We start from the raw sequence: 25,585 nt of genomic DNA on the forward strand, positions 1-25,585 counted from the left end.
CCTCGGGATAAGCTGCCTCAATGGGAGCACAACAGCAGAGCCCTTGTGCAAACAAAGTGTTCTCGAATGAAGGAGGCATTTAAAAATGATCACTCTTCACAAACAGAATGCGATGCTCCTCTCTTTGTCATTCTCACCTTGTTTCTCTTTCACTCTCAAGTCACATCTGTCCCTGTGAGAGACAGTTGGCCCGCACTAAAACCTGGAGTCACAAATAACGTGCTCTTTTCTTTTTCCGATCATCAAAGGGCTTCATCTGTGTTCTGGTTGTGTCGGAACTTGCAAGGAGATGATCAGTGGAGGAGTGGCAAGCAGAGAAGGTGCTGTGGTGCTGGATATGCAACTTGGAAACCGGGACTGAGTGGCCAGGCTCGGGAAAGAGGGAAAAAATGAGGAGGGGGGCGACTGAGATTGGAGGTGGAGAGTGGAGTGATTAAAATTCATCCCACGGTGCAAACAAAAGGAGGAATGAAAAAGGGAGAGAATGCAGGAGAGACGAGAGAGTGAGAGCTCTGGGTAAGAAAGATTTGGGGTGAAAAGAAGATTGTAAGCCTCAGCAGATCCCTGAACAGTCCTCCCCTCCCTAAATGGCTGCCTTGTACTCGCAGCACAATTATCCTCCCGAGACAACGGAAAGCAACGGGAGGAAAGGGGGAAAGTGAAGAGGAGCGGGAGATGGATAGATGAAGAGCAGGAGGGAGAGAAAGAGAGAGAACATTAGTTATTCGGCAGGCTTTTCCTCACAAGATTTGCAGAGGCAGCGTGAACAGGGGGTCAACAATTGACTCAATTACAAGACAAACTCTCCAAGGGCCCTACACCACCACTCACCGCAGACCCTGCAGCTCTCGGGCAGGCTGTTAATTTTTTTTTCTCCCCCCCTTTTCTTAGCTGGTAAATGTTTGCCCCTCTTCAGGTGCCCCTGGCAGACGCAGGAACTCCAGCCTACAGCTAGACTTTAACCTTTTCAGCCACTGAATGATTCCCCTCTCTGTTCTCCATGAAGAGCTGGAGGAAAAGAGGGAGCGATGGAATGAAGAGGCAGATGAAGGGCTAGAAGCCTTCTCTTTGTTATGCTTTGTAGCTCGTAATGAATAAGAAACGTCTGGTGACCCAAGGGGAGGCTTTTTTTTTCTTTTCTCCATTGCACAGGTGGAATTTTTCTTTTCCTTGTACACAGCCTTGTGTAATATGGATAAAAAGAAAGGATTTTCCATGTAATTTTTGTATTACATCTGTAGCTATTACCTCTATACTATAACTTAGATACTTAGTTGGCCATACTATAGATTTGTATTGATTTTACTCCCTGTTAGTTCCTGTTTGGTTTCACCGTTAGAATTTGGGTACTGCTGTATTTACATACACATGAATGCTTGGTTACGGTTATGTCTGTCCAGTAAACTCATTGGTTTAGCCAGCGGGGTCTGTACAAAGGCAGAAAAACAGCTCTACAATGCACTTATTCATATATTCTGTCTTCTTTGTTTCATTTGTTTAACCCTTGTGTGGTGTTCGTATTTTTGTTACTCAGCCAGTGTTCATGGGTCTGGTGGACCCGCTAGAGTTTTGGCTTTCCAAATTAACACTATCAAACAATTTTATGTTAAATTACTCAACAGATGTTTACTTCATCCCAATTACAAGACATATGAACAGCAAACATGGTTAATTTTTTCCCTTTACCTTTGTTAGATCACATTTATGAATTAATGTGCTTCTCGTTTTTCTTTTATATAAAATGTTATAAATAAATCAGTTATAATCAAGTGGAGTGAGTGGAAAGACACAACACATTTACACGTGAAAAAATAATTAATTGTTTAATTTTTCTTTTGAAAAAAACCGAACACGGGTCTCACAGACCCGAACACCATACAAGGGTTAAAGCAATTTAAAATAAATTGTGGGTTTAGGAGTGCTTTAACATGTATCCACGACATATGAAGCAAGTGTGATGCAGCCTGTTGCGTGTGGACTCAATGTTTTCATGTTGATTTTTCCATCCTGAAGATACCTGATGAAAGAATGGAGTGCCAATGTGTGTTTTGCCTCTTGCTAGCTTGGTTAGCAAGTTGCATTTTGTCAACTGTACGGCTGCAAAGCTAAAATGCACATGTTGGCAGATTAGGGCTAAGAAACAGGCTAATGAAAATACTAGACTTTCACTCGCCACAACTAAAGCACAAACCTAATGTTAGTCAAATAGTCAATTGAAGGGCTCCAAAAGGCACAAACACATTGAGCAGATGCCCATCGGCTAAAGCTGCATTTGTCAGGACACCTTCCACTTAACATGCACGTGCCTGTCTGCCTGCGGACTGTCCGCACACTACCCCTGCTTGTGCATAAACCAAGCATTAGCTGGTTGCCGTGGTTTAACTAGTGAAGGAAGTTGCTGTTTCCTGCCAGGAAATACTCAGCCACCTAAGCAACTAGTCAGAGGACATGGATCAAGAAGTTCTTAAATAAGAGGAAGGTCTTTAGAAGTGCTGATACATTTGTGATAAACGCCAACTGAAACCTAAATTAAGTAGCATAACTTTATATGTAATTTACAGCTGAACTGAAAAATGAGAATGAGTAATAAATAAGGAGTATTTGTATTATAGAGCTGAAGGATATCAGAAACAGTTTCTTGACCTGTTTGAAAGTCACAAAAGCAAGATAATTCTGCAGTGCTAGAAAAAATAGGAGAGAGAACTTGCAGTGTTTGCCATTTTTCCCGGCGACCGTGCATTTATAAGGTCAGACAATACAGTGAGGAATGGGGGTTCAACAATAGGCCTGCGGCCCTTCTCTTGTCAGTCAAAAGGACTGCTCAAGCATGTGCCTCAACTCTGCTCCCTCTCTTTTTTCCATCTCTTCTTCTTCCATCAACTTGATTTTCTTCCTTTGTCTCTGTTTGTCACTCTCATTTTCTTTACCTCCCTGCCGCTTGTCTTTCTGTCGTTCTGTCTTTTGTATTGCATTTAATTTCCCCCAATCCTTCTTCTATAAAGGAGAAAGAAGGACACAAATACCACACACAGACTTTGAGTCATACGCTGCACAGCAGCATCACTGCCACCAGATTTTTTCCATCTCAACTGCCTCCTTTTTTTTCTCTGTAGGAAACAATAGTAGAAGTGTACTCTACTTTTTGAGTTTATGCATTAGCATTTTACTTCACTTTATTTTACTTTACTGCAGTTCTGAACCTTGATCGGCAAAGGTGCATCTGAGAATATCCAAAAAAATATGAGTGAGAAAATATCCCAAGCTGACTGTCTTCTGCTGTCTGCTACATGTGAGAACTTCGGACAATGTCCTCATCCGATTCCCTCGACGTTGTCCAGATGTAGCGTGGCACGAGCCAACAAGCAGTGAAAACTCTGGCCTGAAAAACCTCCAAGTAATGGAGAAGGATCAACTCTGTGTGTGTGTGTGTGTGTGTGTGTGTGTGTGTGTGTGTGTGTGTGTGTGTTCATGTCTTTAGCGAGCCATTCACTGCTGCTGCTGACGTAAACGGTGCCCTTCTCATTGTGTTCGTCACACCGGGTCTGTGGGTCATCTGAGCCAACCGCCGGCTTCTCTCAGCGCGTGTCTGTATACTTGCTGCTCCGTACCTTTGTGCGCATTTGCATCTGTTTAGTTATATATGACAGGTTATGTGTAAATATTTTTGCAGTGTGTACACTGTGTTTGTTCGCCTGAGCGAGTGAAAGTTTGTGTCTGTGCTTTATGTGCATGTGCTCCCTGCGCATCACTGATCACTGCATGGAGATACCGCCTGGAATTTAGGGCTGAGACGCAGTGAAAGGGAGCCCCTTCCTCATGCATGAGATAGCATCAGTGTTTACATGCACAAATAGCAGATAGCTTCTGTGATTGCAAAACATCTCCAACCATTTTCTCATGTAAAGTGCAGTGAATGTTCTTCGTTCGGCCATGCTTTGACAAAAAAAATGGAAGCCATTAACACCGGTCGTTAATGTTTTGGGCACAGCGATGCTTGATGGTTTGTAGTTTATCTGTTCATTGATTGCAATAAATAGATCAAATGGGATATCTTTTTATTTATATACTATACTCTAATAGTTATACTGTGCTCTCATAATTTGAAGGCTGAAAAGCTGGAACCTTGTCAGCCTTCAGAAAAATGAAGTGTTTTTTCCTTTTTTGGGGCAACCAAACAAGCAAGCAGTGTTAGCAGTTCATTGGAGCAATACACTGAATCCCTCAAGCATCGTGTATATTGGAAAAAATGGGGGAAATAGTTGTTGTCTTGTGTTCTGAAGTCTAGTTTCTAATTATTTTAATATAGGAAGAATTAGCTTGGTCTAGAGGTCTGTGGAAAGCTTTCCAACCTGTCGTTGGTCTCCTAAGAGTGGAAAGTGTCTCAGTGCAAATCCTTGCTGAATCTTAGTTCTCCTGCATCTGCAGCTGTGGATTCAAGTGCTTAACAGTTTAAACTGCTTGTAGCTCCAAATCAGAAGCCACCTTTTCCTTCTTTTCCACCAATTTGTGCTGCTGCTCTTGCCATCCTAGATCCATTTCTGTCATGGTGCTATTTGAGAACTGGCCCGTATTTTGAGAGTTTGTGAAACAAACTGTTGTCTAGCTTTAGTAGCAAAATTTGGTCAATTTCATGAAACGTAAATTATGGTGGTTAGAATCTATAGGCTACATCCGCCAATCACTGTGACATTTGTTGTGGTGTCCTCTCCAATATTCAATACCACTTAGCTGGAGAGAAGAAATCTCTCAAACTGACTTGTTGTAGTGACAACATCCTGTTAGTACCACACCCAAAATCAGTGAGCTCTTTTGAATGACCACAAGTGTTTATAAAGGACGACTGCATGGACTGGTGCTTGATTTTATACACCTGTCCCAACGCCTGAACTCAGAGATTGTCCATGTAGTGTATGCGAATGAAGAACGATCAGAGAAGTAGTGGAGGAAAGTTCTCAGGCTTGGGTTCATCCTTTTACACTGTGTTCATTATTTACATGCATTGACGTTTCTCATGTGACATTATTGTTCAAGAATTGTCCGAAGTGATACAGCTACCGGCTGCTACGGGAAAAATGCATCTTCCCACACTGTCTGGCATTGGTCCCTCGTTATTGATGGGTGAAATTGGTTTAAAAGAAGGTGCTGAACCAAAAAGCTCCTAGGGGTTGCTTTGATTGGTAGGCGATCGCCATGGTTGCCTGTAGTTTTTCATGTTTGTCAACAAATACTTGCTAAACACTAACCAACTGGTAATAACACTTGAAAAAGAAGCAAACTGAAAAAGGAGAAGGTTTGCCTTCAAAGTAAAAGTTGCACCTTTGGATACATGTTTGGTGAAGCATTTACTTTGAAGGAAAAGCCCATCAGCTCTGTGCAAACGATGACTGGACCTGTCAAAAGCCATTGCAAGGAGATTTTTGCCAGTTGCACAGTGAATACTTGGTTTGTCCTTCATGACGAGTGCTTGCCAGATGGTCACTGACCAGTCTCTAAGCCTGTCTGACTAGGGTCTTTTTTCAACTTGGTCCTACATTGTCATCATAGTTGTGAAACACACAAAATAAGACAAGTTAACGTCACGTTGTTAACACAGGTTTTTGACATATCTTTTCATATCAGCAAAAGGTGATCAGCTCAGAATCTGTAGCAGTGAGGGACAAAAGTTTAGAAATGTGACACATCTGACTGGTCCTGTGTCCCCTCCTCTTATACAAATTGTTTTATACAGAGATACAGAGCTCGCTAATAGTTAGCAGCTATGTGCCGGCCTAACCAATCAGTGGTTCAAGTGCCGGATTTAGCACCAGTTTCTAAAGGGTTCAAGCTATCGCATCATCTACTTCTGTATAATTATAATGGTGGTAAAAACCAACAAGATTGTGCGTCCGCGCTTTCAGTCCAGTTACAGAAACTGAGGTTCACTGGCTTAAATGAGACTAGGGCTGCCACGATTAGTCGACTAGTTACGATTACATCGACTATCAAAATCGTCGACGACTGATTTAATAGTCGACGCGTTGTTTGAAGCTTTGTAAGATCCCAAAAGACGCAGGAATAAGTAGTAGGATTTAAGAGTGTAATAACGGACTGAAACAGAAGATGGCAGCACTGCATGTACAAGGATGCCAGCTGCGGTTAAACCCCGGAGAAGAAGAAGAAGCTGTGTCCCAGAATTCATAGCGCGGCCCAGCTCAGTTTCCAACAATGGCGGCAGCTAGTTAGTTTTAATATTACTCTAATTATTCTTTCTGGGTCACAAAATAAACGTTTAGCATATTTTCAGGCGAGAATGTAGCTGTGTAAACCTCAAATATCGGCTCAGTTTATCAAGACACCACATATTTTCAAAAGCGCTCCGACGTTTTCGGAGACGTCTGTTACCCACTAGCTCGATAGCTAGCCGGGGTTACAGGCTCACTAGAGCCGGTGAGAACACCGGACTCCCGGCAGATCGTTTTCAAACGTCTTTCGCTACTCAGGTGAAACATATATAAGTGACTTAGATAACTTAAAAATGTTATTGTTTAGCTTTTTTTAGTATTTTATTTGTTCCTGAGTAAATCGGTTTGGCTGAGCTTAAAGTTATAGTTTTTACACAGCTGAATAAACATTAAGAAGACAACTGATTATCAGAAGTGTGAGATGTTCGAGAATATACTCCGGTGTCCTGTTATATTTTAGATAGCAAGGAGTTTATTAAACTTCACCGAAACAATCTGCAAATTTCATTAAAATTTAATAAACTATCATCTTGTCTTTATTTTTAGTTAGCACATACCTTAAACACTTAAAACGGTAAGCTAATGATAGTTATATAAGAGCAAATGCTGCTGGTGCAATAAGCTGTACGTCCAATGGATGATGATCTGATTAGTCGACTAATTGCAAAAATAATCGGTGACTAGTTGACTATCAAAATAATCGTTTGTGGCAGCCCTAAATGAGACCAAAGCAGGGCTTGTGTTAGCCGATGTGATGTCACTTTTGGGGTGTGTGCTATTCTCAAGGACAATTATTACTTGTCTGTGTCTAGCATTAAGCACAAAGCTAAACATTGTAAGCAAAACTGAGAAAACGTTGTGTATGTGTGAGGTCTACCACAACTGAAAATGGGAAAAAAAAAATCTTGTAAAATGTGTTCTCAATTTAAGGATCGATTTCACAATCAATCTAAATGAGCTGCAGTTCAGTGCACTGAAATTCCTCGCATGTTTTTGATCTGACAAGTTTGTGAGCGTGTTTATTTGAGAGCAAAACTGAAGTGTGACTGGAATCAGTGTATTTTCCGTTATGTGTTTAAATGTTTTCATATGTGTGTGTGCATGAGTGTGTGATTGTGTGGGTGTGTTAAGCTTCTCACCCCTCCAATTTACGGCCATCTGATTAGCTGATTTGTTGCCTTGTAGTTATGCTAATGCTAGCTAATTACAGCCCTGGTGAGTACTCAAGGCTCTCTCTCTCATTCTGTGTGTGTGTGTCTTTCTCTTGTGTGACTCTTTTGATCTCATGCTGTCAGTTACTCAGCAGATATCATGGCTGCTCCTTGCCACAGCTGTCAGCAGGATGGTGTCAGACAGTCGCACGACTATAAAGATGCAACTGGGTGTATTTGTGTACATGGTTGTGTTGTCTGCATTTGTTTATTTGTAGACTCTGGACAGTCATGACTGCTTTCATTCTTATTCAGGGAAGGTGTGTGTATGAATATGAGTGTGTGACCATTTTTCCTTTGGATGTGTGAGTGTGTGTGTCTGTTTCCTTGAGTCACATGCTAAGCCCCAAACATCAGCTCAGGGATCCCAGCCAATTAAAAGCTAACGCAGGCCCAGATGCCTTTCTCCTACCAACATCTGGGTATTAAGCTAAACGCCTGCGATATATTAGTTATGAAGTCAGCAGCTATGAGGAGGACCACACAGGAGAAGGGGCACATTTTAGCACACAGTCTCGCTCTGTAACTTGTTCACTATGTAAAACGATGAGGTTTGTCTAACTAAAGGGCAAACAAAAGAAAAAGAAGAACATTGTTTTCTTTCTCACTGATTCATATCAACTAACCTGTCATCATATTTCACCAGTCATCAACTTCTGTATGTATGAGTTTGCTGAAATGGCCCTGCAGAGACACAAGGAACAGGAGTTGTAGACAGAGAAACCCACAAACTTAACTTTTGTTCTATATTTTTTTCAAAATCTTTTTGCAAAATGCATAAAAGATGAGCGGGAAGACTGAAAATGTGAGAAATTTTCACAATTTGCACTCCAGGGGCAGAGCTTCGGAGGAAGCACCAGTGTAAAAGTGAGGATATAACACTGTATTTGTGCACATTTAGTCGAACAGCTCTGAACTGATGAAGACAAGTCGCCACATGTGTGTTCATCTGCTGGGACAAATTTATCTACAGTTTACATACTGAGGTGGGCAAGAGAGATAAGAACATGGAGAACGAGAGCAACAGTGAGGGGGTGGTTTGCGTTGTAGAACATAATGATGTGCTTATAGATTATATCAGTTCACTGAATTGTGTATTTAATTTCCCTTGATTTCAAATTAAAGATCCAGGGTGACAGTGATGCAACAGTGGTGCTTGAAGGTTTGTGAGCTCCTTCACGTCATCACGTTAACAAAATGAAAACCCCTCTTGTGTCGCTGTCAATCGCTTCTGCTTGTTGGCTCTGAGGAATTTCAGTTGAAGCCATTCCTCCAATCAGAACAGCTTCAATGCTGGCAGGTTGATGGGTTTCCTTAAACTGCATGCTGTACCTTCTTCTACATTTCTGAAAACATGCGCCTTTTTAGGACATTTTTCCAGAAGAACAATGGTTAAGGTAGCTGAGATATGGTGTCATGACAGTTTTGGGGGCAGAGTGGTTTCTTCTCTTTTGTTCACAGTGCTCGCAGCACTGTCTGCAGCACATACAGCAGATGGCCCAGCTGGTGTGGAGTCACTTGGTGTGTTTGCATTAAGTTGTTAGCTAGTTAGTGAAAGCCTGTGTTCACAACCTCTGCAGCCTTTGTGCAGTTTTCTGCTACTTTGGACTCACTGAAAACATGAACTATTACATGTTTCACTAAATCACAGGTCAGCTGATTTGAAGATATAGAGGTTTGTTATATTTTACTACATAACGTGTGTTTCATCTGATGAGTCCAGATTTCTGCTGGAGTGGTGACATTTGGATAATGCAGTCAGAACTGGATGTAAACAACATGAAAGCATGGAGCCATCCTACCTCATATCAGCTGTTCAGGCTTGTGTTTGTGGTGTAATGGTGTGGGAGATATTTTTTGGCACACTTTGGGCTCCTTAGTACCAGCTGAACATAGTTAAAACACCACAGGCTAACTAAGTACTGCTGCTTAGCATGTCAACTGGTTTTCTGAGCTCACTGTATTCAAATGGCCTCCACAGTCACCAGATCTCAATCCAGTAGAAGACCTTTGGGAACTGGTGGAACAGAAGATTGACATCATAGAAATCTGCAGCAATCATGTTATTGTGGACCAAAGGTTAGCGGCACCTTGTTTAATCCATGCCACCAAGAACTAAGACAGTTCTGAAGGACAAAGACAGTCAAATCCAGTACTAGCAAGGTGGCTTTAAGTGTATATAAAAATATTTAAACAAGTGGAGTTTGCTGAATTATTGGCTGTTGGGCTGAAATATGGGTAATTTAAGCTCTTCTGGTTTTTTTGTTGTTGCTTTTTTTTTTTTTTTTTTACCTCAAGGCACTTTATATTGTAAGATAAAGATAATACAGAGAAAATCCCAACAATGAGACAACCCTCCTATGAGCAAGGACTTAGCAACAGCAGGAAGGAAAAACTCTCTTTTAACTCTCTTTTTGGTAGAACCAGGCTCGCGACTGCTTGGACGTGAGGGGAAGAAGACAAGACAATTCGTAACTCCTTTAAGTATAAACTACAAAAGTTGTTTTTAATTTTCCCAGAGGGTATTTAAAGTCTGATTGTCTAACTGCGAAGTTTCCAACCATCCATTTTCTTAACTGCTTATTCGACTTCCAGAGGGTAGCAGAGAAACTACAGCCCTTCAGTCGGGGAGAGGCAAGGTACACTGTGGAGTCATCAGTTTCCTAACATGCATTTGAAAGTGGAAGGAAACCATATACCTGCCAGTCAAAGGATTTAATGTCTACATTTCGGAGTTTGACACTGATACACCCAAAAATACACCTGTTCAGAATCCCCATTTATATCCACCTATAATATGGCTTTCTTCTACACAGGAAAGGACTTTCAGACCCTAAAACAAGAGCTCAGGCAGAAAAACGAGTGCACAACAAATTCCACACGGCTTTGTCTCGATTAACCGTGTCGGCACAGTTTTTATGGCGGCGTTGTCTGTGCCATATATCTCCTTGTTTCCTCTCAGTGAGAGGCTCTCAGAGCTGTGGTCACTGTGTTCCTCTGGTGGCCTGCAGGCTTCGTCTGCCGCTGTCGTGTTTTGTAGAGACTGTGTTGCGGTTTCTCCTACGCACCAAATACAAACACACAGACGCACACACAAACACACAAATACACGCACGTGTCTTGTCTCCCTTTCTGCCTGTTTTTGTCTGTCTTGTGCTCAACCGCACACATGCATCGGGTATCCGCCCCTCCACATCCTCTCCACTTCTATACCCTGGAGCCCATCTGTCTCTCTTTCCTCGGTCTCTTTTTCCTCGTCAGTTTTCCACCTCCTCTCTCTCCTCCCTCGCTTCCAGCTGTGTTATACAGCTAAAGAATATAAGGAGCAGCAGGCCGGCTATAAATATTCCCTGCCCACCCAAGACTGTTAGGATTATTATTTTTCTTATAATCACTGTGGTCTTTCTATAAACTGAACAGATTATTATCTGTTTTTTGTTGCCCTGTGCAGGTCCCTACTGCACAAGATAGCTGCCCTCTCCACTGAATTTGTCTTTGCAGAACATTTGTCAAAGAATTAGCAGGAGGTTGTATTTGAACTGACACAGCAACAATGTGGCATCGGATGAGATGAGTGGACGAAAAATACATTAAAAATAAAAATCCTGGAGTAAAAGTGACGTAGAGCCACAGAGAGGGAGGAAAAGAGCCAGAAGAAGCTGGGTGATGGTGAGGAGTGCTGTCGAAGGTGAAGAGGAATGCTGAATTTACAATGACAAAGCTCTGTTCATGTTTTCTTAAAAATGGGGGTTGGGCTCCTACTTGTTTACAGATGGAGCAGTCCTGTGTGCTGCTTCGTCTACAGCTGGGAACCAGCTGCGTGAATCAACCTTTCCTCATCTGCTTTATCCATCCATCCTTCTCTCCCTCCTTCTCCCCCCGCTTCCTTTGCTTCTCCTCCTTAAAAGGAGTTCAAAGAAATCCTTGTGGTTTGGGGCAATACCTATCTGCTATACAGGCATGTAGAAGTTAAGGAGAAGTAGTAGTAGGAGAAGAAAAGGCAAGACTTCAGTGGTAGACAGAGAAAAGAGGAAGGTGTGTATGTGTGTGTGTGTGTGTGGGGGAGGGAGAAAAAGAAGCTGGAGGTAAAGAGAGGAGAGGGTGGAGAGGAGCGGGGTACAGGAAACCACAGGTATGTGCAGGATGGTGGGTGGGTGGCCTAGAGAGAGAGAGAGAGGACAGAAGAAGCAAAAGAGTGAAGGAATCGCAAGTCATGTGGGGATTAAGCTGAAGGAAATAACCTTACATGTGTTGTCAGCATCACACCTGTCAGCTCGACTGAGTCTTTTTTGGTCGAGACCCCTGAAGAGAAGTCTAACTGCTTTCCTGAGAAAGTGAAGCTCATTTGCCAGCAGTGCAAAACAGTGCTTGTACAGGCAAATGAATACAAGGAGAGGTGAACCGCTCCTAATCCTTAAACAAACACGATCAAGTCACCGACTGATGAAGCCAATGGTTACAAAGGTGATAAAACAGTAATCATGACTGTGCCGCTAAGGTTGGCTGTTCACGTGACAGTAAAGGAAGTTAATGATGGGACTTTTGAGGCCAAAATATTTTCATTGTCAGTTTGTTAAGCAAAGATTATGTTTACAGTTCACTTTTGTTCTGCACCTTTTACTCCTAGCACCAGGTGTTCATCAGGCTGGTGATACAAAATGATGTTTAGCGTTCCTAAACATTACAAAAACCCAGCGACGGCTCAAAACTCTGAGTTTTCTAGTCATTTTTCTTGCTGTGATTTATCTACCTTAGCTGTGCCGAGTAGCTGTACTCGAGCCCTCCAGTGCCCTAATATCTTTCATCAGTCACTCTGACTGTGTAACAACAAGGGATCAACGTTTCATCCCGCCATTCTGACAAGGTGAGAGCCCCAGCACTGAGACATCAGCACCGCAGCTTCACCAGCACAAAGTTTACAGTACAGGGATACGTGAAGTGTGAACCGCTGGGGTTGAGACTGGGGTTATGGTGTCGACTGTGTCTAAAAGGATAGTAAAAGATTCCCGTCTCATGGCTACACAGACTAAGTTTTTAACCAACTTTAAAACCAAAGAAATGTTGTCATGTGTCTCACCTTCAGACTTTGTATGCTTCTGTTATATTCAAATATATTTTCCTTAGTATGCATTTTTACATTCAAATATATTGACAGTAATGCAGTAATTTGGTTGATGAATTTCTGTCTTTTTAATGGATAATATGCATAAGTATATGTATACTCTGTACATTATCTGCATTATAGCTCGGTCATTAAGCCGGGATTATACTTTTCTGCTCGGGTCCGACAGTGAGCACGAGGGTCTGTGTGCCTGCCTGCTTTTGTGACCGCATGGACTCATCCATGGAGCATTTACATTACAGTGCACCAACTACACATCCGCTCCAGGCGGTGGACTGCTCGACCGTCGGGTCTTCAGCTGTTTGTGTCCGGGTCCACAGCAGATTATAATCAAGCTCTTGGAGCTTTACAGAAAACAAAATATTTAGAGTGAGAACTCTTTGAATGCCCAAGTTTACAAAGCAAAGCAACAGGTGATTAAAAATGGCCGTATGATTTTATAGTTTAAACAGTGGTGTAAAGAGGGAGGGAATAGGGTGGCAAGTGCCCCCATGAAATATAATTGCAGTGTGTGCAGCATCCAATGAGTTAGAGCCTGGGTGGGACCAGAGCTGTGGTCACTGTGTGGTCACAGTATGTAGATTAAAATACTAATACTAATAAAATACTAATATCCTTATATATTTATGCTGTATTCCTAAAAGTACTAAGCACAATACAATTTAAGTCATCTCCAGCTGGAATATGAAAACGATCCGTCCATCCAAATAATTGTGATTCAATAATACATGTAGGGAGATCATGAAGAGAACTGGTGTATAATGAGTACTTTTACTGTGGTGCTACTTCTCATATAGCAGATTTTGAGCCGAAAATATCAGTTAGGAAATAAATTTGAAATGTGGGAGCACAGTGTCTCATAGTGATGCTGTTGTTAGTACTGTAAGTAGGGTGTACCCCACTTTTCCCCCCACGATAGCTGCGATAGGCTCCAGATCCCCCCGTGTCCCTGGACTGGATAAGTGGTTAAGAAAATGAACGGATGAAGATCATTTTGATGGCATGAAAGTCAGTTAACTAAAATACTGAATGATGGTCTTACTCGTCTGACACAATGAGGCTTATGTCTGTTCTGTATCTTTTTAAAGACCAAATGGGCATTAAAGCAGTTTAAATCAAAGTCAGAATTGCTGTTACTAAGTAGATATGACATTAATCTTCCCTGCAGCAGTTTAGTAAGTAGAGCTTACTGTACATTACAGTGATGTCTCCAACCCTGTGGCCTTTCACTGGTCACACTGTTGGCCCCCATCACATTACAGCAGCTGCGAGGAATTCACAGATTCTGGGTAAAAGGGGTAAAAAACACAAGGGGGGGGGGGGGGGGAGAAAAGCAGGAAAGGGTGAGAGTCTGTGTTGGGGTTGGAGGGGGGGTTACAAAAACAAAGGCAGAAATTAAAAACAAAGTTTACCACTGAAGGAAAACAACAGGGTTAGAAAAAGTCGGCATAAGAGAAAAAAAAGAAAGAAGGAAGGGAGGAAAAATGGAAGAAAACGAGGTAGAATCTGGGCTGTGGTTGGCTGCAGGCCCGAGCCCCGCCTCCGTTCCCTCCTCCCTCCCGCGGTCCGTCTCCAGCCCTAACACAACAGAATCCCCCACAAGCCCAGCCACATCAGGAACGGCTGGCTACATTATAGCTGCCATTATCGTCTCTCAAGTCATAACAGCCAGAGAACACCCACCTCGACTGCAGCTCCGCCAGGAGGGGGAGGGGCGAGGGAGAGGTCGCAAGAGCAGGAATGAGCGTAGGGAAGGAGGGAGTGAGGGAATGAGTGAGAGGGTGGAGGCAGCGGGGGAGAAGAGGGAAAGCGAGAGATAGTCAGAGATACAGAGCTATGGAAGAGGCAGAATTATAAGAGGACAGCAGGGAGCAGAGGAGAGGGTGGGGGAGAAAGAAGATGCTTTCAGATGGGTGTTTACACTCGATGCAGCGACCTCTGAAGATGTGTGTTGAGTTTTATTGAGGCTGCTGAGTGCGTGTAAATGTTGTGTAGAATATTTAGCAAAAACACAAACAAGCAACACAGACTGAATACTCACATTCCCATGTGAGATTAGAAGAGAAGCAGGCTGAGAGGAACGGGGATGTCATTAAATGCCGCTTTTTATATTGGCTGAGGAAGCGCGGGCGGGGGGCGGGGGGCATGTGTGAGCCCCAGTTTAGTGTTTCACCCAAGAGAAAAGGAGTGTAGAAGTAGAGCGGATCAGACCTTTTGTGTGACACAGCCAGTGACCTGTGGAAATGTCTGTCCTCTCTGGAGACTTCCTCGGAGGGAGGAGGATCAGGACTTTATGGGAATGTCACAAATGGCGAAACTGTGAGACTCTAAACAATGTTTCTCTTTGTAACCCACAAACACAAACTGTCACCTGAAAACTGAATCTAATGGGACAAATAAGCACTAAAAGCTCTAAAATGCCTTCAGCCCGGTCCAATCAGATCCCTGCAGCAAGTCTGTCCTCCTCAACTGTATTTTGTCCCTTGAGCTGTTTTCTCATGTGGTACTTCTGACACTTTGTGGAGGATAACTTTGGGATATTTTCCTTAATCGTCCTTTCTCAAATGTAGAATACAGCAGGAAATTTACTTCAGATGTATTTTCACTAGTGCCCACTTGCTACTGGTGAATGAAACACGGACTTGGTACCAAAGAGCTTGCCGGTTAAAGACTGAACGTCTGAACGTGCTGGGCAGTTGCATTCTCACTGCTCACTGTCTGACTAAAGTTCAGGGCTCGAGTGCATGTTTGGAAACGGCTTCAGCTTCTTAAAGTGACACTATTTAACTAAAATAAACAACCGATGTATTTTCCAATGAAAAGTTAAAGTCATAGGCAATAAAATATTAAAGTGCACCACATGACTGGGTAGGCGTAGAACCACCTTTCACAGCATTAACTTGAAGTAATCATTTTCCATGTAACTGTCAATTTTGGCCCACTCTTTACAACATTGCTTTGGTCCATTGAGATTCGTGGGCATTCATTTTTATACAGCTCCCTCCACAGCATTTCAGACAGTGAGGTCTGGACTTTGCAGAACCTTCATTCTTTTCTTTTTCAGCCTCTGTTGTAGATTTGCAGGAGTGCTTGGGATCATTATCCTGTTGCTGAGTTTCGGCCAAGCTTTAGCTTTCAGACACATGGTCTCGTGTTTGATTCTAGAATACAGAGTCCAATGGCCACAAGGTCCTGTGTCTGCAAGCAAGCCCAAATCATCACGCCTCCAACACCGTGCTTCACAGTTGGTATACAGAGTTTGTGCTGATATGCTCTGTTTGGTTTTTGCCAAACATGGCGCTAGATTTGTCACCAAACATTTCCACCCTGGTCTCATCCGTTCAAAGTACAATGTTCAACAAGTCTTGTGACTGGTACAGCTACAGTTTTCTAAACTATAATCCATGCTGCCATGTTCCTTTTTTAGAGAGAAGAGGCTCCTGCCAACCCGTCAAAAAAACGTGTTCAGTGCACACAGCAAAGGGTCTCGAGTCAAAAACAAAACCAGGCTGCCGCATTTGACTCTGAGGCATATGTTCGCCTGCTCAAACCGGCACCCGAAGTCATGATTTTTAACATTTAACATGCCAACAGAGGCCAGTAAAGTCAGATTATTTATTGGGTTTTTGCCTTTCTTTGAGTATCGCATGATCGGCCTTTGAGGTGAAGTTTGCTCGGATGTTCACTCCTGGGAAGGTTGTGCCATTGTCATAGCACATACCTGAAAGCTTGAGAATGTAAAACTGACAGAACCTCGGCTTTTATAGAAGTGATCTTACTTTCTGATGATCAATCAATCATATGCATTCCATTCACAGCACCTGGCTGCTACTTATACTCCTTATTTGTGTGGTGCAGTAAGGGTGCACTTACATTTCCACAGGACTGCATAGAGTCCTGTGGAAATGTTTTATTCCCTTCACAGAAGGCCTGCAGGCCACATCTGCTGTTATACTTAGTATCAGTTTTTGCTGAATTGTGAGTCTTTGGTTTGGTTTCTGACAGTGAGTGAGTAATAGCCCAATAAAGGATACAAACCCATATTTTATTTGTTGGTGGTAGGCTCTGTTAGTTTGGTTAGTAAGTAGGTAAGCTGGGAAGAAATTTATTAGGCTACGCTACATTCAAGACTACTTAGGGATGTTTTTAAAATATTCATTAATGGAGGTGAGCTCATCTAATATCACCGTTAAGTGTGGCATCCAACAGCAAGCCCATTCATGGATTTGCCACACTTTGGAAAAATAGTGTAGTGCTATTAGAGCAGAAGTAAAGTTAGAAAGCTTTCCTTTTTTCAGAGCAGGATGATTCTGTACAACAAAACTAGAAAACAACACACTAAAAACAAGAAAATGATTCAAATGGATTATTATTGTCCAGCTGATTCAGTTCATCAGTTAGATCAGGTTTGTGATCTTTATGTCTTTATGATAGGGTTGGGTTTTTCGGGTATTATTTACAGTAGATATCGCTGTTTTGCCTGATGTTACAGTACATTCATAAACAGTAGTCATTAGCTATATTTAAAAATAAGATTAAAAAGACTTGGGCCACTCTAATGGGAATAGAACTAACTCGCAGAGCTTTTTCTCTTTGTTTCAGTCTCTTTATTCTTAAATTTGTTCACCAACAACAAACGTCTGGCCAGGCTTTTAGGCCGTCTTTCAACTCTGTCCTGTCTTCATTAATCTCACCTCCTTTCGCTCAGCTACAGTTCAGTCGGAGAAGTCCAGCTGGCTCCGTCGCACTTTCCAGTCAGCCAACAAGCAACTCCCAGCTGCCCATCGTGGTCATCAGCTCAGTGAACTGGATGTCTGACTATCCTCGATCTGGCTTAGTCAGGCAGAAAATAATCTCTGTAAACAGATATCTGCTCATGAATATGAGGAATCTGTAAGCAAGGGCCAAGATCTTTGGTAGCTTTCTGGTTTCTGCATGTAGTCCGCTTGTTGTCAGGATTCTGTTGACCAATCCCGTCCAGCTATGCTTGCAAGTCACAAATGCTCTCATAAAAGAAAATTATGATTGAACCGAGGAGATAGAAAGGATAGAATCATTTACACAGAAAACTTTAATCTTTTCATTTCAGTGAGCGGTTACAAGTGTCTAACTCGGTCAGTAAATGTAACATCAAGAGTTAGTGAACCTTGAGTGTTTGAATGTGGAGGTTTTGGGTGTACAAAGTGGCTGGACATCCTGTGCTCATCGCCAGCTCCTTGGTTCCTGCCCAGCTAGCTGTGCCGCACTAGAGCAGATTTGTTTAGTTAGCCGTTTGATTTATGGCCTTGGGGTTTTTAATATGCTGCTGCCCCATCCCTCTCAAACCCAGCACCACAAAATTACACTGGGCAGAAAACTCCTTCAGAGTTTCTCACAAAATACTGACCTGAAATAGCGCAACACCTGTGTCAGCACCGCACATATGAAATCATCCTGGATGTGTAAATCCATGTATTTCATTCTGTAATAACTATGTAAAGGTTCGAAAGACTTTCCCACCTAAAATTCATCACCAATTAGAGAAAAATACTAAAGTTTTTATAGTCTAATTCAACGTCTTTCTAATAAGGTCAGTTACATTACACTCAACAGCTGTAGAGGTTTTGATTGAACTGCACCGTCTGCAGTTTCTGATGCCTGGTGTTTGTAACGTTTACTGTTTACGTATGTTGGAGGTAAACCTAGCTTATGAGACAAGGTTGCTCAGACTTTTTCTGGATGTGAGCACGAGCTTTGCACCATGCAAATTAATTACACAAGACACATTTCTGTGCGTGAACACTGAACTCGCTGTTTTACTCCCTGGAGAAACGTTGCCAAACACACTTTTCTACAAATTCCAGGTTGCACACATGCAGGTTTATACATTATTCACTCTCGTGCTAGGATCTACCACACACACACTCTAGTGCAAGTTAGACTCTCCAAAACACTTTTGTGATACACACCTGCTACTACAGCATCACCGTTATGGACAAACCTCAGGCTTCTACTGATATTTCTACTATAAATTACACTAATTCATACAATTTGTTAATGAAAACGCACTTAGACACCAATATCGCCCATAAGTTCTTATAGTGCAAACTCAACTTTAGTTATTCAGGTAACAGTTTTAGTGCTTCTGCAGAAATCGTGGTAACAGCATGACTGAGGAGGACACGAGGCAGGTCAGACTTTGGAACGTAACCCTCAAGCGTCTTTAACTATTTTTAAAGCACGACCTTTCTCGAAAATTGCACAAAAAATAGAAATGTGCCGAGGATATTGTGTGCTCAGAGTTAGTGATCCCAGTGTGGTGAGTTTGTCGATCAACTTCTGCACCTGAAGAAATTGTCTCTCCCGCTTTGCCTCTGCCATCTAACACAGATATGATTGGACTTTTGTAACTGTGCCTGCGTTTCTCTGTGAGTGTGCTGTGCATGCATGGTTGTAATTATCTGTAACGTGTATGAGTGAAAACACTTTTTTGGGGGGGATAGCAAAGGTTGCTCGTCCAGTTAATGGTCACGTGGTCTGCTGCCGATCCTGTGCGACTGAGTTTCTGCACTAACTGCTTCAGTATACCTACCGTCACTGTGGCACACATTCTCGCAAGACTTGGTGGCCGCTGGATGATTCTGCATCCCCACCGTGAGAATGACAGGTGTGCCAGTGTGTGAGGTTGTCTGGGGAACCCCTTCTTGGTATTTATGAGTTCTGGACAGCTGAGGTGTTTGGTGAGATCTCTATTTAGCACTTCCGGCTAATTATCATACACACATCCAAAGCTTGTGCTGAATATATGCAATTACTCCTGGAGTGCCCACCAACCCCCCACCCCCTGGTGGCATGTGGCTTAAATAGGTCCCTACTGCCCTTTTAACACTTGTGCTACTGCATAACAGGCGTCGCAACCTGTTACACTGAAACCATAGAGCTTTGATCTGCAGAGCACAGGAGCGCCTCTAGTTTGGGTTTGAACATTTGTCACATAAACCCAAGTAATGTGGTATTTGGACACAGCATCCAGAGTCTGATTTGTGATGCTTTTATATTTTAGCTTTATTTTATTGTTGCAGCACATGTCCAAATAAAAGAAATAATAGCGTATTTGTCCACACATGCGTGGACAAAATACATAAAATTGTTGAATGTTTTTGGCCTTTTTCCATTTGTTGTAGCTCAGACATCAGTGTACTAATTACCTTTCGAAACATGTAAGAACCCACAGTCCCAGCTATTAGTACCTGCACTGATGTGGCTGGATGTAATGAGCAGGTGCTTGTTTCCTGAGCTCTCTCAGCTAGAATTACCTTACACATATACTCTTGCTGAAAGATACCGTCTCCATATGAGGCTCCCACAAAAGGCTGCTTTGTTCCACTTTCATTTTTCTCTGTTTGTCTTGCTAGCATCACTAAACCTGTGTCCTTTAAGTTTTTTAAGGCAAAGCCCTGATTTTCTTCACTGAGCATGCGTGGCTGCCTCGTCAGTTGTTTAACACGATAGAAAGATTTTTAAAAGCTCTCTAAGAGTACAGGATGTGTTTTTAATCAGGTAATCCCTTTTGTTAAATGTCGAGGTCGAACCTTGCACTCGAGTAGCTGTAGCTATGAAATTAAGATGAACGTGAATTCTTTTACATTTCACTTCTATGTGCTGCTTTTACTTAAGCAGTGGATTTGGCATTTTAAACCTGGACTGTTTAAAATAAGTGTGACTCAAGCTTTCAGAGAGCTTATTTTGTCCACAAACTGTTTTTCTTAGTTTGGTTTGGTCTGTTATTAACATCCTACGTATTCTTTTTTTCCCCCTCAACCACAATTGTTCTCTGTATTTGGATTTTCTTTCTGGTGGAGTTCAGTTTTGTTTGGTGGAGTTGGGTTTGTTTGGATTTCCTTCTCTTCATCCTAACCGTGTCCTCGTCTCTTTATTTTTCTCTCTCTCTCTCTCTGTGTCAGGTCCAGGGTGTAAGGGGAGCATTAGGTCTGAGAGCTCCGATGCCAGTGGACATGCAGCCACACCAGGGGCTGTATTACTACGAGACTTCACCCAGCCAGCCCTCCAGAGGGTAAGACGGCAGCGAGCACGGAGCGAGGCCTCCTGTTGCTTTTAAACAGCCGCAGCTCTTTTACGTGAGAGAACTCAAGAGAGTAGCTCGACATTTTCAGCAAATCTGATAACAATATAATCACCATCATTATTACACACACACACACACACACAGAATGAGCTACAGTTGAGATTTTTCAGTGCTGCCTGGAAGATAAACCAGTGTTACTGGCTTTCTTCAAAAACAGCTGCAATATTTCTGTTCTGTAATTTACAGAATTTACATTCTGATACTAGTTTTATCTACAATTTCAAACTGTCTGGTCAAACTCAGCTAAATTATCTGCTTGGCGCTGATCTGCAACTTCTCCTACGACGACACAAGCTTGTCAGGTGTGGGTGTCGAGCAAATGATTTTCTCTTCCTGCAGACAAGAAGGTATTAAACTTCTGCAAAGAGTAGAGTTACTCCAGGATTTAACTCCCCTCAAAAACCTCAATAAATAAAGTTTGTAGGTGTTTGTCGTGTACTTTTGTACTAGACCTTCACGTTTGTTGCCAGATTTTATGCTAAAAATGGCACAATGCTGTCATCTTTAATAACCAGAGCTGTTTCTTTTTTCTAATCTTGCTACAGATCAGCAAAATCTGAGAGATCTGACTTTTTTTTGTATTTTATTAACAATAAATCACATCAGCTCTCCTAGAAAGCAGAGACGACTGATATCTTAGGCTCAGAAATCAATCACACAGATATTCTCAGGGTACAGAAGCTCAGATATGTCTGCAATTGTCGTGGACACAGTGCTAACTCAGCCCCTCACGCCTCCTCTATCCACCCTCGCGCCGTCTCCCTCCCTCCCTTCTCTCATGCCACCCAGGTTGCGGGTGGACTCAGCCTCTCTCTGACAGCTGCTAATTACAGGCTGACCAGGCCCCGCTGCGCTCTGCATGACTGCCTCGCGCCCCACTCAGGTTACCCAGAGTGAGGGAGAAGCAGAGAGAGTTGGAGAGAAAGGTGGCTGGGCAGGACAGAGGAAGAACAGAGGAGCAGGAGGTGTGGGGAGAAAGGAAGATAGAAAGAGACAGAGAGTTGCAGAGGAAGGAGAGCGAGAGAAACAGAAAAGTATAACAGAAAGGATGAATGGGAGAAGAGAAAAGTAGGAATGGGAGGGAGGTAAATTCGGGGGGAACCAGCAGAGTGGATTAGAGAGGACAGATTAAGCTCCTGTGTGGAATACACGTTGTGGTAAAAGAATTAAAGAACTCAAAGGGCGACTTAGGAGAAGGTGGAGAGATGCAGTCTTTCCCTTTTAGAAGAAGAGCAACAGGGACGGAGAAAAGCAAGAAAAGAACAGGAGAGACCAATTTTGAGCTAACCAGTGAGAGTAAAGAAATGTCAGAGAATCCATTGAAATTCATGAAGACTGGAAAGTTCCAATGAAGATTCATGTCTGTAGCTTAGGGGAAAACCCAGATGAGTAAGTTTCCAAAGTTTAGGCCGAAATAAGGGCTGTGTACCATCTAGTGGTGGGAAGGACACAGCACAATAGTAGTTCTAGTCTTTAGGCAGTGCTAGTTTTTCCAGGCATGGAATAGAAAACATCTATATGTAATTCTAGCTTACAGGCTGGAAATAAAGCTTTCCAGTGAGTATAATTTTATCCCATTTATCAGGCTTTCATTTATTTATTGTGATTTTGGTTTAGATGACTGTTTAATCAGCATGACTGTAAATAAAATGATAAAAATGCTACAAAAGAGTGCACAACAGTGTATCAGAAATCATTATCATTCCTTGTCACAGTTCCCTTTCAGAGTATTTGCAGTTTACACATTTATTCAAATTTCTTTTGCTGTTTTTCTCTGATGTTCGCAGCATAGTCCCATCAGATCAGTCTCCCTACAGTAATGCGTCTTCGCTTCGTGCTCCGCTCCTCGACGGCCCGTCCCAGGACTGCCACGCTATGTATAATCCCATGACTCATGGATCAGGACCAGGGCAGGGAATTGGCCCCTGCTTGGATCAATATATGAGGCACCCTCAAGCCCCACCACCCCACGGTATGATGGGCCACAGGGGTATGCCGCCCACAGAGGGTGAGTCAGAGTATCTTTTACATCTCCGTTAACCTCACAGCTGCTATTGATTTGGATTTAAGGATACCTGAGAGACTGAAACCAAAAAACAATGTACAAAAGGAGTGAACAGAAGTTAACAGTTGGCTGGCTTTACTGTGGAGATATAAATCTGGAGTGTGAGGTTGCAGTAAAACAGCAGGCGGGTGGATTACTCTAAATTAGTCAGTTAAATAAAGACGAACTAGAGCTAAAAGAGTTGTGTGCGTACAAATATATCCATATATAGATACAGATATGACTGAACACTTACTTGTTAATGAGTAACTGGTTAAATTTGTATGCATGTATGTTACATCACCAGTCATGTGTGGAATGTTATGAAAACAGTCAAATGAACCTCTCATGTGGCTGCTGATGCAAAGTACTAAAATGCTTTTCTTACATTTGTACCTCATGTTACTTATTTGCTATTTATTTTAATTTTTTTTTTCTATTACCCCTAAAAGTCTAAAAAAAAAAAAAAAGGGTCCAGACTAGATACCACCAAGAAATGTGTCATTACAGAAAAGGTGAAAAGTTTTGAAAAAGTTTTACTTGCACAGCTCTGCAGGTCAGCCTAAATTGCTTGTGAGATTTTCGGCATGTGCGTGCTTCTTTCTGACTCTCTGAGCTGCAGCAACCCATTAATCCTGTCTTTGTTCCCCTACTTAAAAATAATGTAGCTTTTTGCAGCAGTGCATTTCAGTGTAATGCTTTGCAGGTGGTAACAGCGCCCCCTACTGTAACCAGAACATGATGTCTCATCACAATTTCTGCCAAGTTCAACATGGCTCTGATCAGATTGGATCAGGTGATGGTAAGGAAAACCTCAATTTAGATATTTTTAAAAAAAAAACCATCCTGAAATTTAACCCTTCTGCTTTCATTGTCATCTCTCCTGTAGGCTCGAGGTTCTCCACACCTCGTTCCATGCTTAAGCTAAGCAAAAAGCGAGCTCTGTCCATCTCTCCTCTGTCTGATGCCAGTGTGGACCTGCAGACGGTAATCCGGACCTCACCGAATTCCTTAGTGGCCTTTGTAAACTCTCGCTGCAACCCCAACGGCGCTAGCTCCTATGGTCATCTCTCTGTGAGCGCTATGAGGTCTGATATCACTTGATTTTATATGATTTGAAAGTCACTGTTATCCTCCTCGGTTACACCCTTTGTCAATAAAAACAGACCTGAGGTTAAATATTTAAAGTGGACCTATTATGCTCATTTCCAGCACCATCATCAGTCTGAAGCCTGAGCTGAAGGTTTCAGGGATTTTTTGTATGTACTCTGACCTTATTACTTACTTTGAACACATGCAAAATTGCCAGTCTGCAACGATAGATAGATAGATAGATAGATAGATAGATAGATAGATAGATAGATAGATAGATAGATATCCCTCTGAAGAGCATGGATGAACAGGTGAATAAACAATAAATAAGTCCACTTTAAAGTATTTGAAAGTAATGTCCTGCACGTTTGCTGACGTTTTTTCTTTCATGTTTAAATTGTGTTGATAATCCCTCTCCTCTCATTTAGCCCTCTTCAATATTTATTATCAGGTGTGATGTGATGACATCCCTTAAGCCACGCCAGATGGTGACACATGTTTCAGCCAAATGGTTTTAAATAATAAAAGCAGATTATGTGAAGTTGAACAAAATGTATTTCTTCATTTTTAAAGAATTGACAAAAAATACATTAAGAGTGTATTTCTAGCTGCACCATCTTTAGCAAACTAGCTGCTGATTCTCTTTAGTTTCTTATCAGTTCCCTTTATTTGTTTTTATCTCCCGCTCCACAGTCCATCGCTCGGTTATTCCAGCAATATAAATTGCCAGTCCAGACAACAAGGGTCCATGTATGGAGGAGGAGGAACACCTCTGGGAGGACACACACCAGGCCCCTGCCAAGCTTCACGTTTACCTCCCCACAATCCTCGGCTCCATGCTCCGCCCAAACACGGACACGTAAGCTCATTCTTTCACTCAGCACACCCTCTGCTTCTCATAGCTGGGAGAGCATAGTTGGGAAGTGGGAAGAGAAAGCGGCGGATAAATGACAAAGAATGAATGCATATTTTATATATACACATTTAAGTTTTGAATGAGGAGAAAGACAAAGATTATATTATGAGAGTATTGTTTTGCAGCTGAAGACAGAGCCAGGCCTTGGAGGTGCGATTGATGGCATGAATGTGAAGAGCCTGGAGGAGAGGTCAGAGGGAGATGTAGCTAGCCCTTCTTCCACTGGCACTCAGGTACAGTAATGATGATCATATGTCAACGTGAAAGAGATTCAAAAACAGTGAAAGTGCCTGAAATTATATATTTAATGGCTGAAAATATGTTGTTTAGATAATTGCACAAAATAAACTGGAGCTATTCTTCATTTCTACACATGTGTCTGCAGGACCCTCTTCTGGGCCTTCTGGATGGGCGAGATGATTTGGACAAAGAGGACGGGAAGCCTGAACCAGAAGCCGTCTATGAGACCAACTGTCGCTGGGAGAGCTGCAACAAGGAATTTGACACACAAGACCAGCTAGTTCATGTAAGACTAAGAACAGGGCTGCCAGCCTTCAGATACAAAGTAGAGAGAGGAACAGAAAGGAGGTTATATAATACAATACAAAACAAATTGCATTTTCATAGCTTTATATTATATATTGTAACAGTTAACAGTAAAATAGGTGAACTAACCCTTTAACTAGCTAAACTGAAGAGATGCCGTGGATAATGGATTAGATACAGTTTCTGTATGTGACCGCTAAGCTGTCTGAGAAGGAGAAAAGTACAAAGTTTAACTGACCTGTAGGATCCTCACTTATCATGCCTTACACAGAGATACCCAGCTGTTGCAGATGTTTACTAAATTCAGA

At 42.3% G+C, this 25,585-nt stretch overlaps 1 protein-coding gene across 1 annotated transcript in view; it reads left to right on the plus strand.

Annotated features, from left to right (window-relative positions):
• gli1 (GLI family zinc finger 1) overlaps positions 1-25,585 on the plus strand; it is a 53,406-nt gene that overhangs the window by 20,603 nt on the left and 7,218 nt on the right. Inside the window, exons 2-8 of the mRNA XM_085457671.1 lie at positions 20,498-20,607; positions 22,467-22,687; positions 23,430-23,525; positions 23,613-23,811; positions 24,509-24,674; positions 24,857-24,964; positions 25,117-25,257. Of these exons, the coding sequence (XP_085313797.1) occupies positions 20,537-20,607; positions 22,467-22,687; positions 23,430-23,525; positions 23,613-23,811; positions 24,509-24,674; positions 24,857-24,964; positions 25,117-25,257 (1,002 nt within the window). The 5' untranslated portion in view covers positions 20,498-20,536. The remainder of the gene's footprint in view (positions 1-20,497; positions 20,608-22,466; positions 22,688-23,429; positions 23,526-23,612; positions 23,812-24,508; positions 24,675-24,856; positions 24,965-25,116; positions 25,258-25,585) is intronic.

Source organism: Copadichromis virginalis, linkage group LG5 (assembly GCF_057382275.1).
Source record: "Copadichromis virginalis isolate Kocher_CV1m ecotype Utaka linkage group LG5, C_Virginalis_male_GT1.1, whole genome shotgun sequence".
NCBI classification, from domain to species: Eukaryota; Metazoa; Chordata; class Actinopteri; order Cichliformes; family Cichlidae; genus Copadichromis; species Copadichromis virginalis.